This window comes from Electrophorus electricus, chromosome 5 (assembly GCF_041902795.1).
Source record: "Electrophorus electricus isolate QZ-2024a chromosome 5, ASM4190279v1, whole genome shotgun sequence".
Lineage (NCBI taxonomy): Eukaryota > Metazoa > Chordata > Actinopteri > Gymnotiformes > Gymnotidae > Electrophorus > Electrophorus electricus.
In genome coordinates, this window is record NC_137501.1 from 9,305,714 (window position 1) to 9,321,982 (window position 16,269).

General features: G+C 47.5%; 1 protein-coding gene across 2 annotated transcripts in view; it reads right to left on the reverse strand.

Annotated features, from left to right (window-relative positions):
- Nucleotides 1–16,269, reverse strand: part of antxr2a (ANTXR cell adhesion molecule 2a) — a 39,993-nt gene that overhangs the window by 13,861 nt on the left and 9,863 nt on the right. The window contains exons 11-16 of one of the 2 annotated variants that reach the window (XM_027029094.3): nucleotides 13,212–13,290; nucleotides 13,024–13,119; nucleotides 10,085–10,129; nucleotides 9,863–9,958; nucleotides 8,698–8,865; nucleotides 8,504–8,584 (exon numbers count right to left, since the gene is read on the reverse strand). In XM_027029094.3, the coding sequence (XP_026884895.2) occupies nucleotides 8,504–8,584; nucleotides 8,698–8,865; nucleotides 9,863–9,958; nucleotides 10,085–10,129; nucleotides 13,024–13,119; nucleotides 13,212–13,290 (565 nt within the window). The remainder of the gene's footprint in view (nucleotides 1–8,503; nucleotides 8,585–8,697; nucleotides 8,866–9,862; nucleotides 9,959–10,084; nucleotides 10,130–13,023; nucleotides 13,120–13,211; nucleotides 13,291–16,269) is intronic. The other variant, XM_081714133.1, reaches the window with a different exon arrangement.

A 16,269-nucleotide genomic window follows, 5' to 3' on the forward strand; every position in this document is an offset into this window, starting at 1 on the left:
AACCATCTGAAAGGAGAACAGTGACAAATGTCTGTTCCTGACCAAACCTTTTAATAAAAACAACTGTCTTAAATAGCTGTTTCTGGCCTACGCTGACCACTTCTTGATGATCTTGTGCTTTAAATAAGCGTTTCTAAGCACAGGATGTCAAAAGAGCTTTATTGGAAGAATGGTGCTGTATGTAGTATGTTTTAAGCATTATGATTCAGATCACTTCCTCCCTTTTTGAAGCAGGAAGATGCAGTCACTTAATTCCCAGGCTAGTTTCAGCTTTTGTATACGACATTGCACAGCTTTAGGTTCCCTGCGCTAACTGCAGACACTTTCTTTGATCTCCTGCCAATAAACCGGTTACTTTAAACGCAATATAAAATCTGATGCCATCATAACATTTGGCTAGTTGTGTGTTGTAGAAGGGCTTAATTTTGTCTTCATCTTTATCCAGCAGCTAATGAATACTGGTTTTTTTGGCATGAGTGCCAGGTCTGTTATATTTTCATTTTATGGCCTCAATTGTGCGGGAAAATCCCTGAGTTCTTTTTTGTCTGTTTATCACAAGGTGTAATCTCCAGTGTTTGTTGTTTATCCTAAGGTGTAATCTCCAGTGTTTGTTGTTTATCCTAAAATGTAATCTCCAGTGTTTTTTGTTTATCATAAAGTGTAATCTCCAGTGTTCTGAGTACTAATCTTAGTGACTCTTAATCATGGACAGTAATAAATCTTCAATATTAAGCTCCAAATTCTTAAAACACCTTGACAAATGTCATCATCACGCCTGCTGACTGATATGATCTACATTGAAAATTAAACCCCGCTCGTGTCACAAGTCTAGTTAGGACTAGTGGGACCCCACACACCACGAAATGTACACACATCCAAAACATAAGCGCGTTCTCGCTCTCACACTCACATACGCATGCGCACAGTCTAAGGTCTCTCTGTCCCCTGACTCCCTGCCTTCATTAGTGGTAGTTTGCATCAGGTCTGGTGAAAGCGTCACATGTCATCATTGGCTTCATTCTTTATCGCTCCCTTCAGTATAGGCAGAGTAACCTTCAGAAACCTGCTGGCCACAGGTCTACATCTTCATTAGTGCTGCTGTCACTTGTGAGAGGCTCTGCTCATCTTAACTTGAGAAGACAGAGGTGGAAAATGAGATTTTAGTTCTTAAAGAATCGCTGTGGAGAATGTGTGTGTGTACACTAAAGAAGATAATAGCTGAAAATTTAATTATGAAGTGGTTCTACTGTATGGTCTGACATCTACTGTATTGTGTGCCCTCAAATTGTGTGTGTGTCTCTGTATGTGTGTGTCTCTGTATGTGTGTGTCTCTGTATGTGTGTCGGGGGGGTGGGGGGGGGGGCGGGCGTGTGCGCAAGTCTGCTCTTTCGTTGGATGCTGGAAGGATTGAAGACCCAACAGCTCCTGATATGAGAAAAATGTTTGGCAAAACTGTGTGACAGTCACTCTGAAAAGGTTTGGGCCATCTGATGGGTTAAAACTAATAAGACCAGAAGAGCGCGGCTGCATCTGTGCACACAAAGAGCGGGATTCACAACTACTTACATGCATTTGTTTTGAGACCCGCAGATACAAAGCCAGACGACTGTGATAAAAACAAAATAAAGCAAACAACACCGTTTTTCCCAGTCATCTTTTTTTTCTCCCCATACCAGAATGTATGCATGTTTTTTTCTTGCCCTCAAGATGGAGTTGATCTTTGTCTATCGAGCTGAAGCGTTCACTCGTTAATGATATATGGGAGAGGATGACCTATACCTCATTATGGCTGACATCATCATTAAGGTTATTATGTTAGATTATAAACTGTTACCATTAGCATCATAGCCATCAATTGATGCCATCAAATGATGATGAATGGCATATTGTTTGAAATTCCCATCTCCTTTTTGGCACTCCAGGCCAGTGTGCAGGAGACTGGATTCAGTTTTTGCAATGGGCACCTTTCTTTCCACAGAATATATTTAACTGCCAGTGCAAAAGTAATAAATTCAGTTTTGAACACCTATACAATAATTGTCATATTTATATTTGTTCTTTTAATCAATAACGATGCACAAGCTGTTACTTATGTATGGATATTGAAATGATGAACGATAAAAGATAAACTATTAAAACATTCTCCAAAATATAAATGCCCCGTCACCAGAATCTGACTAGGCAAGAATCTGAAAAAGTATATCGGAGGATATTTAAAGACTAATCCCCACTAACTGTACAAAATCTGAGTCTCAAAGTTAAGTGCATGCAAATATGAAAACTCTTTAGACTACAGAACTGTCCATGAAACAGAGTCAGAGCTGGAGTCAGCTGCCCTTTTATCGCACCGAGGATCTGAATGGCCTGATCTGTCACACAGTGGATCATTCCTGGAAAGGGCAGCGGGTGTGACGCGCACCATCATCAAGTGCTGATTGTGGCAATAAGTAAATAAATAAAAAAACAAATAAATACAAATGATAACAACAACATCAAACAACCCAGCACATTCATGCCACAACTAAACCAGCAACAGTCAAGCTTTTATGAGCACGATTAGTCTTAAAAAGAAATTAAAATTTACGAAAGCATTTAATTTCAGTTGATCTGCCAGTTTAAAATAAAGTCTCCAGAATTAGCATAATAAAGCTAATTAGCATAATCAAGTTGATTTAGCCAAAATGCCAAAAATGTATTGGTGTTAACTGAAATTAACATGTTACTGCTCCTTTTCAGCTCTAACTGAAGATGACGACGAAAACACTAATTTGGGTTTCATAGTTTTACTAATCTTACTGTAAGGAGTAAAGCTCTTTGTCAAATGCATCTACTGTAATTGACAATTTTACATACCTATAGTTTCAACAATGCTAACTTACCAAGTAATTATACATTATTTAATCTGTGTAGCATTTATCATTACTAAAGAACATGATGAATTTACAACAAACGTAAATCAAAAAGTGCATTTACTGTTAGTATTGTCATATTTTCTACAATGTAGCCAATTGCTGAACTAATGCCAACTATTGCCACCACTATTGAACAAAAATATTAAATATCCCAGTATAAAACAAGATGCATACAGTATACACTATGTAAACAAATGAGATGGAAATCCATATGGAAATCCAAATAGAACATCACAAAATGATATATGTCGCTACACACATTTAAAAGAGAACCCTACGATACTGTTTCATCAATTTAAACATTCACATCAATCAGACGAGTGAAGAGGCGCATTATAATACATTACTAATTCCCTTGTGATTTCCATGTAGGTCTGTCACATAGTGAGACAGAAATCCATACGACAAAGCGGCTCTTGGAAAAAGCTGACATTTACAATAATGCAAGTTAATTACAGCCGAGATCCCCCTGCTCTCTATGTGAAAGGCTTTTTGATTTTAATAGGTGTAGAGGAGATGGTGCAGACAGTGACATGGCTATGGTGGTGGCCAGTAGGACCCCCCGCAAAACACACACACACGCACACGCACACGCACAAAAGCCTGCTCAAGTGTGCAGGTACCAGCCCACATGACTGATGGTGGAATGTCAGAGCACATGGCCACTAACACAACTGAAACCCTAATGTGGCTAATACACTTGATCTAAAGGGGCAGAACATCAGCATTGAGCAGGCCAACACTTGCAGGAATGAAACAGGATTTCTGAAGAAGTTGAAAAGTACTACAGAACCACGAAGAGATGACATGCCAACAACAAAAACACCTAAACGTCTTTCAACATACCAGACTGACAGGAGTAAAGTTTTCTAAAGCACATGGAAACTGGAAGCCTCCACGTCATGACAACGCAGAAGCTCCAGGTCCCTACTGCTGGACGCATGCGAGGCGAAGGTGGCGGTCCTGCCTCATGCGTTAAACCCTCCACGCCAGGCCGAGCGCATCCCGACACGCTCCACCGCCTCCTCCTCCATTTGGCTCCATTGGCGATGCCTTCCTTTCGGCACCGCCCGTCCGGAAGGGGTGCGTGCTCACTCGGGTCCCCCCGCCTAATCCTGTTACCAGCAGGCTGGGCTGCTCAGAGAGCCTCCCGGCTTAACGCGGCAGACATTATCGAATTTGCGACGAGCCGCGCGGACATCTGCCCTACTTTTCCGCAGTTCGTGTACCAAAATATTTGGAGGGAAGAAAAAGGAGGTGTGTGGGGGGCGAGGGTTGGGGGTTTAGATCTAATCTGGTTAAAAGAGCAAGAGGCCATTTCATGAAATCAGCAAGACTCCACTGCTGTTAAAAGCTGTCACTCCTCGGGGGCCGTGGCGTCTGAATGGAGCTGTCAGCCTCCGACGCGCCGCTTGTTAGGCGGAGCGGCGGCACTAATGAGGGGTCGGGGAGAGGGAGAGGGCAGGCGTGCACCTATTGTCCCCACTAAGCTCACCCCCTGCGCACCCTTGACGGTTCACCCATACTGGCGTCCCCATACCAGTCGGTCAGACAGAGCCGAGAGCCAGGAGAGCGACTTGGAGCAGGGGCACGGGTGACGGGACAGAGTCGAACGCCCGGGATCACGCTTGCTCTCTGCTGGCCGGTTCTAGTTCGCCTCGCATGTGGGGCTAGGTTGGCTTTCTTCTGGTTGGAGTCCTTCATTACTTGTGATGCTCCGGTTTAATTCCAATTACCCTGTTAATTAGAAATGCCATGCTCTCTGATCTAGGGTGCAGTTCAACTTCATACCATTGGCCAGATTTTTATTTTTTTTTGATGAACACGTAGATGAAGGCTTTCAGTTCATCACTGAGCATTCACATTTAATACAGCTAGACACCAAGCACTGTGGCCTCAAATGATTCCCCATTAACATACTCAGTTATTCACTTTCCGACCATTCCAACAATTAGAGCTTGTTTTCATCACTTGTTATTTTTATTGTAAATGTCTAATGCATTGTCCAGTTTAATCGCTACACTGATCAGTACACTGAAATTCATCTGCATGACAAAGATTATAATGAGACATTAAATGCAATGCAGAAAAAAAAAATTGAGCGGCTTTGTTAAGCTCCTCAGTCAGCGCAGACAGACCAGAGGAGCACTAATTAATACGTATAATGCAAGCTTGCCCGCACGCCGGCACGCACGCACCCCGGCACGCATGCACGCACACACCACTGTGCAACCGTGATACGGCTCAGAGGCTGTAGAGGCAGCGGAGTGTGTGGGTGCGCGTGCGGCGGCAGAACCACGAGCAGAAGCAACCCGGCTCCGCTCGTGAGACCGCTCCTCGCTGCCTCAGCCGGCACCAGTCCGTAGCATTCCGGCTGGTTCATTAAGGGCCCCAAGTCCTCGGGTTCATTTGGCCCAGGCTCCGGTGTCGTTGCCGAGCGGCCGGGCCGGATCCAGGCTCTCGGAGGCTGCCACAGCTAAATCTGGCCGTGTGTGTCGACGACCCGAGGGACTCGGCCTGCCAGCCCAGCATCTTAATCTCTCCCTCTCCCACTTCACCACCCTCCTCCGCCCAACTGCTCTTTCCCTGTGCCAGCGCTGCCTCCCTCGGTGTCTCCACCTCCCCCCCCCCCAACCCTTCCAGTCCACCCCCTCCTCCGACGGCATTCCTCAAGAGTGGGGCCCTGTCGTGCTGCCTGCTGCTTAATTAAAACGTTCCCTCCGTGCTGTTTACGTGACCGGCGGCTGTTAAATTAAGACGCCGCCACTCAGAGGTTTGCCCCCGCCCACTGCCACGGGAGAACGAGGCCTCACAGCCCACGCGATTACGTTTGTCCCTGGCCGGAGGTCCCGCTGTTTAAAAATGCACTCCACCTTGTTGTGGCACTTCCTTAGGAAGCTAGCAGCCATCGTGAATTAATACGGCATGCGTTCTACAGGGACTGACTTTAATGGGGTTTAATATATGCGGAGGCAATGCTAAAGTGACGTTATTTGTCTTGCACAAGGGCAGAATGTTGTTTTGGGGTGGGGCGGGGCGCTCTGTCCAATGAATGCATTCATTTACTCCCTTTTCATCTGCACAACATGAACCAAGGAACTATATATGTCTGCGCAAGTAAAGAGGGGAAGCAGAAGCTTCATTTCCTCATTTGTGATAACCTGCTGAGCTCCTTCTTTGAATAAGAAAACAACCCAAACATTTCTACAGACATTTTTGGTATTATCTCCATGCTCTGTCCACAGTACCTCACACAGTACCGGTCTCCATACCCAACGAGAAGCTCAAACGTGACTGTGCCAACACGCTGCATGCACGCGCGCTAGCACGCACATGCAGCCTAAAATTAGCCACCCTCTTGACTTTGTGTGTCTTGACTTTGCTGCGGCGCAGCAGATCGGCGGGGTTAATTTATGTTAATGTATCATTTATAAAGGGGCTTGTTAGTGTGTGTGTGTGTGTGTGTGTGTGTGTGTGTTTTTTGTTTTTTTTCGCGGGCTGCTGCTTTGTAAATCGACAGCGGGGCCCCGGTGAGGAGGGTAGTTGGGTGTGGGCAGAGGCGGTGGTGCGGATGCTCAGAAGGCGCTCCCTGCCCGTGATAGGGCCGGGCCTCACCGCCGCGCCACGCCCCCCCACTTCCCCCTACCTGCTCGTCCCCGCCGCTTTTTCTAGGAAAACTTGACGGCAGATGTTGTGCCGCTAAGTTGGCTCTGAAGTGCCTCTCCAGCTCCCCGGTCTCCCCCGACAACAGAGTCAGACCGCATCAGATCTCTTTATTTGTGCCTGAGGCGAGCTCGGCAGTGCAGCTGTGTCCACCCCCGCGCGCTTACCTTTGGTGTTGAAGCCCCTCGGGCAGTAAATGTGAGACCAGAAAGGGTTTGGGCTGCCTCGAAAAAACCTACATCTGCTGACAATCCAGCAGTCTGGCTGCAGGCGGAGTCGAGGGGAGGGGGGGGGGGGTGTGCTGTGGGTGCAGAGGCGCTATGAGGGGGGGAGGGGGGATACCCCAGGGTCTGGGAGCTGAACAGATGTCTGCGACAACCTGCTTCCTTACACCTGAACGTGTCCTTGTAACCCCGCAATCCGTCGCTGAAAAATTCATGACCCTGGGGGGTTGCTGTCGGCCATCAAAGCCCCGAGCTCTCTCCGGCAGAGCGCACATAGGCCCGCCCTGGCTCTGACGAGGGGCTCCTCAGGCTTTGATAGCTGGTGCCTGGGCCCCGCGCACCTGATCGAGAGCTTGGAAGTTGGCGCACTTGAGCTGTGGTCTGACTAAAGAGCGCCAGAGACCTGCTCGGAGTCTTTCAATGGCTGTGGTCCCTCGCCACCCACTACCCCGCGCACACCCTCCCCTCAGAGTTACTGCATTTTCATTACTTTGTTTTGAGGGGGAAAAAAAATCATCTCAGCCTTGCAGAACATGTGGCTCGAGCATGACTGGAATATCACCGACAATTACAAAAACAGTTAACAGGGATGATGGAGGGTGATATTTGGACAGGAATCCCCGGGGACTTGCGGGACGCAAAGGACTAACGTTTGCAGGAACAACAGAGAAAGCGCATCCTGTCCCATGGGACAGGACAGGAAGAGGGGTAGAAACCAACAGGAGCGGACAGAGGGGGAATTTTAAATTCAGTATGCAAGATTGAGCAAGAAAAAAAAACAAAAACAAAAAAAATAAACACAAAATTACTACTGAGCAGTCCCGTGTCCAGAGAGAATGCTTTGGCAAGGCTCATAGCTCAGCACTGAATGACCTTTACTGGAACTTTACCAAGGCTGTCTGTGTCTGAAATATTCCGAGTACAGAGTACAGCCCTACGCAACAGTCCTAGCTATCAGCAGTTTCCCAGTGACAGTTTCACTCCGAAACTGAGGACAGCCAGTCTGAAAGACTGCACTATGTACATGTGAAACAAGAAACAAGTCTTACACCACCACCACCCCCAACCCGCTTATAATGGAGAGTAAAAGGAAACGTATCCACACTGGATGAATGTCAAGGACAGATTTCTTCATACCTCCCTCCTGTAGCAGGCTGACCTTCCTGTATTAAGATAAATTCTCACACAGCCCAGCTGTCAAAGGACACGGCTCACTGATAAGTGGCATATCGAGTAAGTGGTTCGGAAAAGGGACAGGACAGGGCGCTCTGTTCCCAAGTTGAGCGGTGGCCATGGCGGCCGCAGGTCTAGGTTTGTTTATGCCATTCAGCTGACTACAGTACAACAGTCTGCCATATATGGCTGTGGCTGTCACATCCAGCTCTGACTGCTGGCAGCTGTCTGGTGTGCTGCGGTACATGCACAAAGACACACGCGCACGCACGCGCGCGCGCGCGCACACACACACACACACACACACACACACACACACACACACACACACACACACACACACAATTTCCTGTGGTTCCTGTGGCCTTAAACCCCCCCACAAAAAACAAACCAAAACCCCCCCCACAAAAAAAAACCCTACTCTCTGCTTGTCCCAAAACTTCAGAACTACAGTTCTACTACCAAGATTCAGTTCTACTACCTCTTCTGATCATACTTGTAGCTCGACCTTGCCGGGTTTCCGTGGCCTACCTTGTCTGCCGCCGTTGGCCGCATGAGGGAAACACGATCATACTGTCTGCGCAGCAGGGCCCACAGCGCATCGAGGCGGCCCTGCAAAGCCCAGGAACAGTTTGCCAATTTACTGAGTGCACTCGTATAGAGCATGTGGGTTTGAGGTCCACAGAGGCCACTGAAATGCACCATGGTGTAGGCCAGCATCTCACCTTGATCGGAGTGTACCATTTTGTCTCGGGGTGGTGGTAGGTGGGGGCTGGCGCGGCGGGATTTCTGATCATGGACTCCTCCACCTCCTCAGGCACCGACACTACGGCGTTCTTGGCCTTCTCCAGCCTGGCGCCCTCCTCCGTGGAGCCTTTCTCTCCCCAGCGCACCTAGACATCAGGATGAGTGAGTTCTCTTATTTGTTTGGGGGAGGGGGAAGGGGTTTGCTGCCTCACCCGAATAACCAGCATTTCGCTAAATGGCCACGGTGACCACGCATCCCCCTCCGCATGGCAGCTTTTGGCTGCTTTGCCCTCACCACCCTGACGCCTTTAATGCAGATTCACCGCATGCGTCGGCCTTGGCAAACCCTGCCACACGTAACCGAGGATGGAGGTTTAATTCGCGCGCCACGCTTCGGGCCGAGGGTTAAACTGCTATGATGCAGAGCAGCTTCTCTGCATCAGCTGTGGCTACCCTGGGTCGGTTGGAGAGGGCTTAGAAGAAGAAGAAGAAGAAGATGAAGAAGGAGGAGGAGGTGAAAACTGTCAATGAATAAAACATCCCTCTTGCCGCAGGTCTCCCTAGCTGCTTGTCAGCGTGGGCTTTAAGCGGAAAGAAAGAGGACAGGTTGATCTTAGGAGCACCTCTCTGCACGTCCACAGAGGAAGCCTTAGAAATGGAGATTTGGCTGTCTGGGTCAATAAAAGCTCTGAGCAGGGGGTGGGGTTGGGGGACTGTTGCAGCTCATGCTCCATCACGGGGCTCCTGGGAAAATTCGGAGGCGAGGTTTCCCTGAGGTTTGGTGCAGAGCCGCTGTTCCTCCCTCCCCCTCCGTGGACGTCGGCAGCGGCTGAACGATCAGCGAGCTGGAGGGAGCCCGCTGCCTCAGAGGGCGGTGGTCAGGGCGACAAGACTTGTTCACGGGACATGGCAGGCTAACGACAGCCCCTTTCTCTTCCTGACACAAGTGCACGCCCATGACCTTCTAAACGTGCAGACACTTGACTCTCTGAGGGATAACTCCGGGATCCCACCGAAAGTAGGCATGATAATATTTGGCACTACCAACATAGTCAAAACCTATTAAATTAAAGCACTAGAATAGACTACAGCGATCTGAGTGCGTTTGAGTGTTTGAGCGCATAGGAGAGTTTGAGTTTTGACCTCCATGCGTTTGATCCCGCCCGCTCCTCTTCCTCCATAATAAGACGCATCCACGGTTGGCCATTTCTTCTTGGGCAGAGGGTCCTCTGGGGGTGTCTGCAAATCGAGAAGTTTAGCATCCGTCACACAATACACACTTGACAACACAATGAAGTCAACTCACCTCCATTTCACACATTTGCATCACGTGCATAAACAGAAGAAAATGGTACTTGTACTCACAGAAGGTGGGGGAGGAGGCCTTTCACGGGGTGGATCTTTAATGACCTGGTGTAAAAGAAAAAAACAAACAAACATTTACTCAATTATTTTCTCATGTTGGACACAGCCAGAAATGAAGAAATCAACCATCACGGTTAATGAATATGTTCGGCATGCAGCGGAACTGCTGTTCTTGGTTTCCTGGTGCAGTCTCCAAAGACCAGATTTACTGCTCAACAACTGGAGCATGGCACCTCAGCGTACAGTTGATTATAGGGCTCTGCTTGTAAACCAACATGGCAGGCCCCTGGTGCGAAATAAAGAAAAGCTCGAAATCGACTTGTTGACAGAAGAGTCTTTGGGGGTGAGCGTGGCTGCCCGTTTATCTCTTAATTAATTGGACGAGGTTCAGCGCTCCCAGAGCAATCCCCCCAATCATAAAGTCCTAAGGAGTTAATTAGCTCCGCTGATATGCGGAAGGGAGGCTCGGGCTGTGCTCCAGCCCCCGTCTGGAAGGGGAGCGCTTCACCCCTCCCCGGTGGAAGGAAAGAAGCGCATGTGTGCGCACATGCACATCCTGTCAGGATGAAGGGGTGGGGGGGTGGGGGCTTATGCAGCAATCGTATCATAGTGGTGCATCTGTCATAATAAAACCCGTTTTTTTGGTATGAGCCCAGTGCACGGTACGAGCCCACTCTAGGGCTGAGTGTATGAGCCCACTCTAGGGCTGATAGTAGTGGATACTTGGCAAGGGTGCTCTCAGCAGATGCGATGCACCCAAAGTCCAGCACTGCTCCTGTGCCATAACATTGGACAGCTATGCTGACGTGCAAGAAAGCGTTGGAGAGGTGGACTTCTTACAGCCGAATGGCTGCGCTTGGGCGGGGGTAGACTCGGACCATCAGCCTTTGAGCTTGTACCGACCATTTTTCCACTGCGCAGCATACAGCAGGCTTTGTCAAATCACTCGTCTTAGCAAAATGCTTCATAACCATCACATATAGTTTGAACAGCTGTTTCATTCACATTAAAAACACACAGATACCATTACACCACTGTTGCCATTATAATAATGGAAAATGATCAATTAGAGTTAATTAATTGCTCTTTGACTCATAAATGACTGTTGGCATATCCAGGAACACCTGTCAGTGGGGGCCTGCGTAGCAATAATTAACATATTTTAGGGAGAACCTTTACTGAGTAATTAATCAGCAGATGTATGTTTCCCTGACATATTATGAGGTAAATAAGACATTATACAAATGACACGCTGGGCTGTTAGGTCTTCAAACTACCTGACGGACAGATGTGGCACAGATACGAACCTTCAGAAACACCGTTCAGGATAATAAAGTAGCGCCACAATTAAATACAAAGCCACGCAGTATTTAGCCATCTGACAGTCACCTGAGCAGCTAAGAATCACCACTGGGAGAAAAAATAATAATAAATAAATAAATCGACCAATCAGAGGCAGCCTGGGCAAACTCCCCATATGGCTTTGGGATAATTGTCCAATTGGAGGTTATAGTCTGCTGTTTCTCCCCTCTGCACACCATGTTGTGTCAAGCTGTTTCTTGGCTTAAAGTGATCACAGCTAAATAGCAGGTAGCATATTTGCAAATTAAAACAATGCACTTCCATTAACATGAAATTAACCCATTTGTGTGAAAACATCAATTTAATAATCCAAGAGGCCCCACATTACAGAGACATTTCTAAATAAACAGAGCTGCATAACACAGCTCCTACATTGACAGCAAAAAAAAAACCCAAAATAACCACATTTCCTGTGCTCTCCACTTTTTTAAAAAGGTTGCCTTTACAAAGACTTCACTGGGCTGGAATGCAAATATTAGGACATGACTGAATCAATCAGAATCCCAAAATCAAGTCTAACTCATGACATTCATTACTGACCTCTAATCTGGGCAGTACTGAGCATCCCCAACAAAAGTGTGTGTGTGTGTGTGGGGGGGGGGGGGGGTCAGCTTCCGAGTATACGTGCTTGCTGAAAAACCTGGCATGCCAGAGTTTAAATATTAACAAAGCACACATGGCCCTCCTCCTCTGCCGGAGGTCCCTGATGACGGCGGGCGGCAGCTCCTCCACCAAGATGAGCAGGGCCTCTTCCCCACTCGCTGCAGGGGGTTTACATTTTAATGCCTTTGTTGGTTTTCCAAAATATGCTTCCATCTCATCCTGGACGTGCTCCCACCAGGTTCTCTGAGAGAGGTGGGGTGGACCATTGGTTGGGGTGGGCGGCAATGGTTATTGCTGCAGCTCCACTCGCTGGCTTCCAGAAGCAAGCCTCCTTTCTTTTTTTTTTTTTTTTTCTTTTTTTTTAAAGCACCATCTGCATAGGCCTATAGCTCCCTGGCTAAGCCTCTGAAGTGTTGCCGATTTGGGTTTGTGTGAATACACTTTTTGAGGAGTTTCTGTGTATTGCATGAGATATACCTGAAAGCAGCCCATTTGAATAAAGCTCAAGTTGCATGGGAGGGGGGGAGGAAACCACGCTACACAGAAACATGACCTCATCAAAGGATGACCTCATGACTTCATCAAAGGATGTGGTGAAGATTTGTTCGCTGTTTTACTTCCACTTCCCCCACTTGACTATAAACAGCTGAACTGTTGCCTCATGTTTGTGTGAGAAGTGCGCAGAAAACATACCATGTTCAACCTCTCGTCTTGCTAAAACAGGCTGCCTTGTGCTGCAATACTTCCTGCAGGAAAACAACCAGTTCCCATATCTCACTTCAAAACAACGAGCAGCTAAAAGGACCAGTGAGGGAGACAATGGGACAGCCCTTGATAAATGAGAAGATTGCATGTAAAGGAGAAAAAAAAAACAAACTAAAAAGACTTGGGCGGGGAAAGCGTGGTTCTCATGTTTGGTGGGAGATACGGTGGAGGGTGGAAGGTCATGTCCACAGAGGCGGCCCGACACTCACCACGGTGCAGCAGAGAGGCCAGAACCACCACATGGCAGCCAGGGCGAGGAGCAGCAGCAGCACCAGGAACACAATGACCACCGCCTTGCCGTCCGACTGTGCAAAAGGCAGCAGGTCACATGGGTCTTTGGACATTGAAAGTGCTCTGTAGGCGGGGTTTGGCTGGGGGTGGCCAATTTTGAACTTACACAACTGGAGGCGGTGATGGTGAACGGACTCGTGATGTAGGACGTGCCACCGTTCAAGCTGATGAGGACCTCCATTTTCCTGTGGGAATGCAAAGCAGACGCAGAGGTCATGTACGTTACTGTGGAACAGCTCTAGCCAGTCACATCCCCACCCCTAAAGAAAGACAGTACACTGGGATACAATGTAATTACATGGTAATAAAGAGCAGATAAGACATGTTAGACATTCATTTATTTATCTTCATCTTCTACACCACTTAACTCAATTCAGGTTCACCAGCCCTAGACAAAGTGCCAATCCATCGTATGGTACACACAAACATACACACCCACTCACACCAGGCCAATATAGATACACCAATCAGTGGAACACATGAGCCTTTGGAATGTGGGAGGAACCTGGAGCATCTGGTGGAAACCGACACAGGCATAAATGTTCAAACCCCACAGAGCCATCGGCCAGGCCGGGACCCAAAAGAAGCTCACTGTGGCTGCGGGGCAGAAGTGCTAACCAGTGCACCACCATGCTGCCCACGGCACGTTAAACAGCTCATTTAAAAATAAAAACACCGGCTACCTAAACTGCGCGAGAGAAGCAACATACAACCTTGGGTTGGAAAAGTTTCAGGTCTGGTCTGATTTTTAAAAAGCTGGGGAAGGAGGGATTCCTGTCACTTTGCACACGACAACGCCGGAAGGTACTCCCAATTAAGTCGCTAATGATGAACGGCACTGTAATTCCCATATGTCTATTATGCGGGAGACAATTACCATGGGGCTAATGAGAATTCACGACCACGAAATCGACTCGGTGAGTGCCTGAGATCCATCCCAAAACGAGCGTGTGAGTGAAAAGCACAGCCCATGGTGTCCACGTGCAACTGCACAGTGCAGGGGATGTGTGCGCGGGTGCGGGCAAGCTGTGTGTCCTCCTGCTGAATGGGGTCTACAAATGCGAGACTGCGGCCAAGCAGATTACCTCTCAGAACACTAGAGCTCAGAAGACTGCACATTTATTTTCTCTGTTTGTCAGTAATTGCAAATATAACAACTAAAATACCAATTAAAAGAAAAACATTAAATAAAAAAAAAAATAAAAAAACATTTCTAGGTATGGCATTTACATCCATTTTTGAACAGGTTGGTTTTATTCTGGATGTATTCCAGTTCACTGCTTTGCAAGAACCCTTTAAAAGGTTTCCTGCATGTTAACTAGGTGTGTCTCCTGAATGGATGAGCGGAGAGGCTAATTTAGCTGACACAGTCAATACATGCAAATGTTAGGCTGGTTGTTAATCAAACTGGATATCTGGAAACTGAATGGGGGTAGGGGGGTGTGCCAAATTTGTCCATTGCTGAAACGTTGTAGACATATCTTTCCATTTTTTTCCTTTTTGGACATCCATCTTTGTCTTTCTCTGTTTATAGGACCTAAATTCCAAAGAGAAGCTTTAAGCTTCACAGATACATACTTAGAGGAATCTGCCTTTAGTCATCCAAGTGATCCAATCTGCATTTTCATATGGACCAATGCCTAGCACAGCTGGGGCTGCCATAGGTTGTTTTTTTAATTCAAACTGTTTGTTACTTAAAAGCTTTCCTGAGAACTCTAGCTTGTGTCAAATTTCATGCTTCGAAAGTGCAATCTGCATTACCCTTTCCCACAAGGAGCCCATGACAGTTGCGACGTTCTGATAAGAATCAGGCAAGCGAGTCTGCAGAAAGATAGAGCTTCCACACATTCACTTTCCGCAGAGCGCTCCTGTCTCAGGTTTTCAGTACGCCCCGCCCCACCCCAACCCAAACCCCCTTTGAGGGACACAGAAGACTGAAAGAAACAATGAGGGTGGCAGATGCTGAAGAGATAAAAGGTCCCTTAAGCCCCCATGATTGTAGACATAAAGGTCCCCTTGATGATGAAATAGCCATTCAAAGCTTCACAGGAGACTTAGGGAAAATTCTTTAGGTTCGGTTTGAGTCAGAAAGCATGCAGTGATATAGAGTGGAAGTGATGGGATGCTGCTGGACTGCCTGACACTGGTGTCACTATTGGCTTTCAAACTTTCCTTAACTGTGTCAAAATAAATGGTTTGAATTATTAATGAGCTACTTATGCATCAATTGGGCCCGGCAATCTACAACACAGCAACGTACAAGACTGACTGACTGAGCTCTGGAAACACGTCATGGTCCTCAGGGAAGTTTCTGCAAGCCAAAAAATGCAGTGGAACATCATGTCAGTAGTCTAAGCAGGCAGAGAGGTTCACAACAAACTGATAATATTTCTTGAAAAGAATTATGACAAAGCACAGTCAGGTACAGCAAAAACAAAAGTCAGAACTTGTAATTATTGTTGCCGAGGTTCTTGCATTTGTATTTCATTTAAAAGTTAAACATGAACAACTCAAAATAACAAGTATTTTGTTCCAGAATCATACTGATCCACCAACCTGGAATGAAAAAAGGGGAGCCAAGGGGAAGTGGAGGGGTTTGTTTGTTTGTGGCACCTATTTTAGCACTCTCATCTATTTCAGCAATGTCACAGACAGATGATTATAGAGGATTCTAACCCTAACCCCCCCCATCCCCTTTGCACAGATAAGGACACTGCACTGATAGCACCCAGCCAACTCGCCACCCGCCCACACAGAGGGGTGGGGCTAGTCCATCGTAACCGGACAGCTGCCAGATGCGCCTTGTCCGGACACTGCGGCAGCTGTCGCTACGGACAGTAGGCCCTGTCATGCTGAACAGGCAGGGATGAGAGAGGTTAGGAGAGACATGGCATGGTCTCGGAGAGACGTGGCATGGTCTCGGAGAGACTTGCTTCCCGGACCCAGACAACATGCAGGTGGCGCGGTATGCCAGCTGTCAGAGGCATGGTGAATCATTTGAAAGAGTGCGGAAGAAAAAGGGAATCGCTGCATCCGTATGCACTCATCCTTTTGAAAGCCCTCCGCCACATGTGTCTACCCAGCACCCTTGGCAGCTAACTGTTTAATGGGTTGCAGTCGCCAGCCAAGACTTAATTAAGCAAGCTCTTTCAATAGCGTTTGCA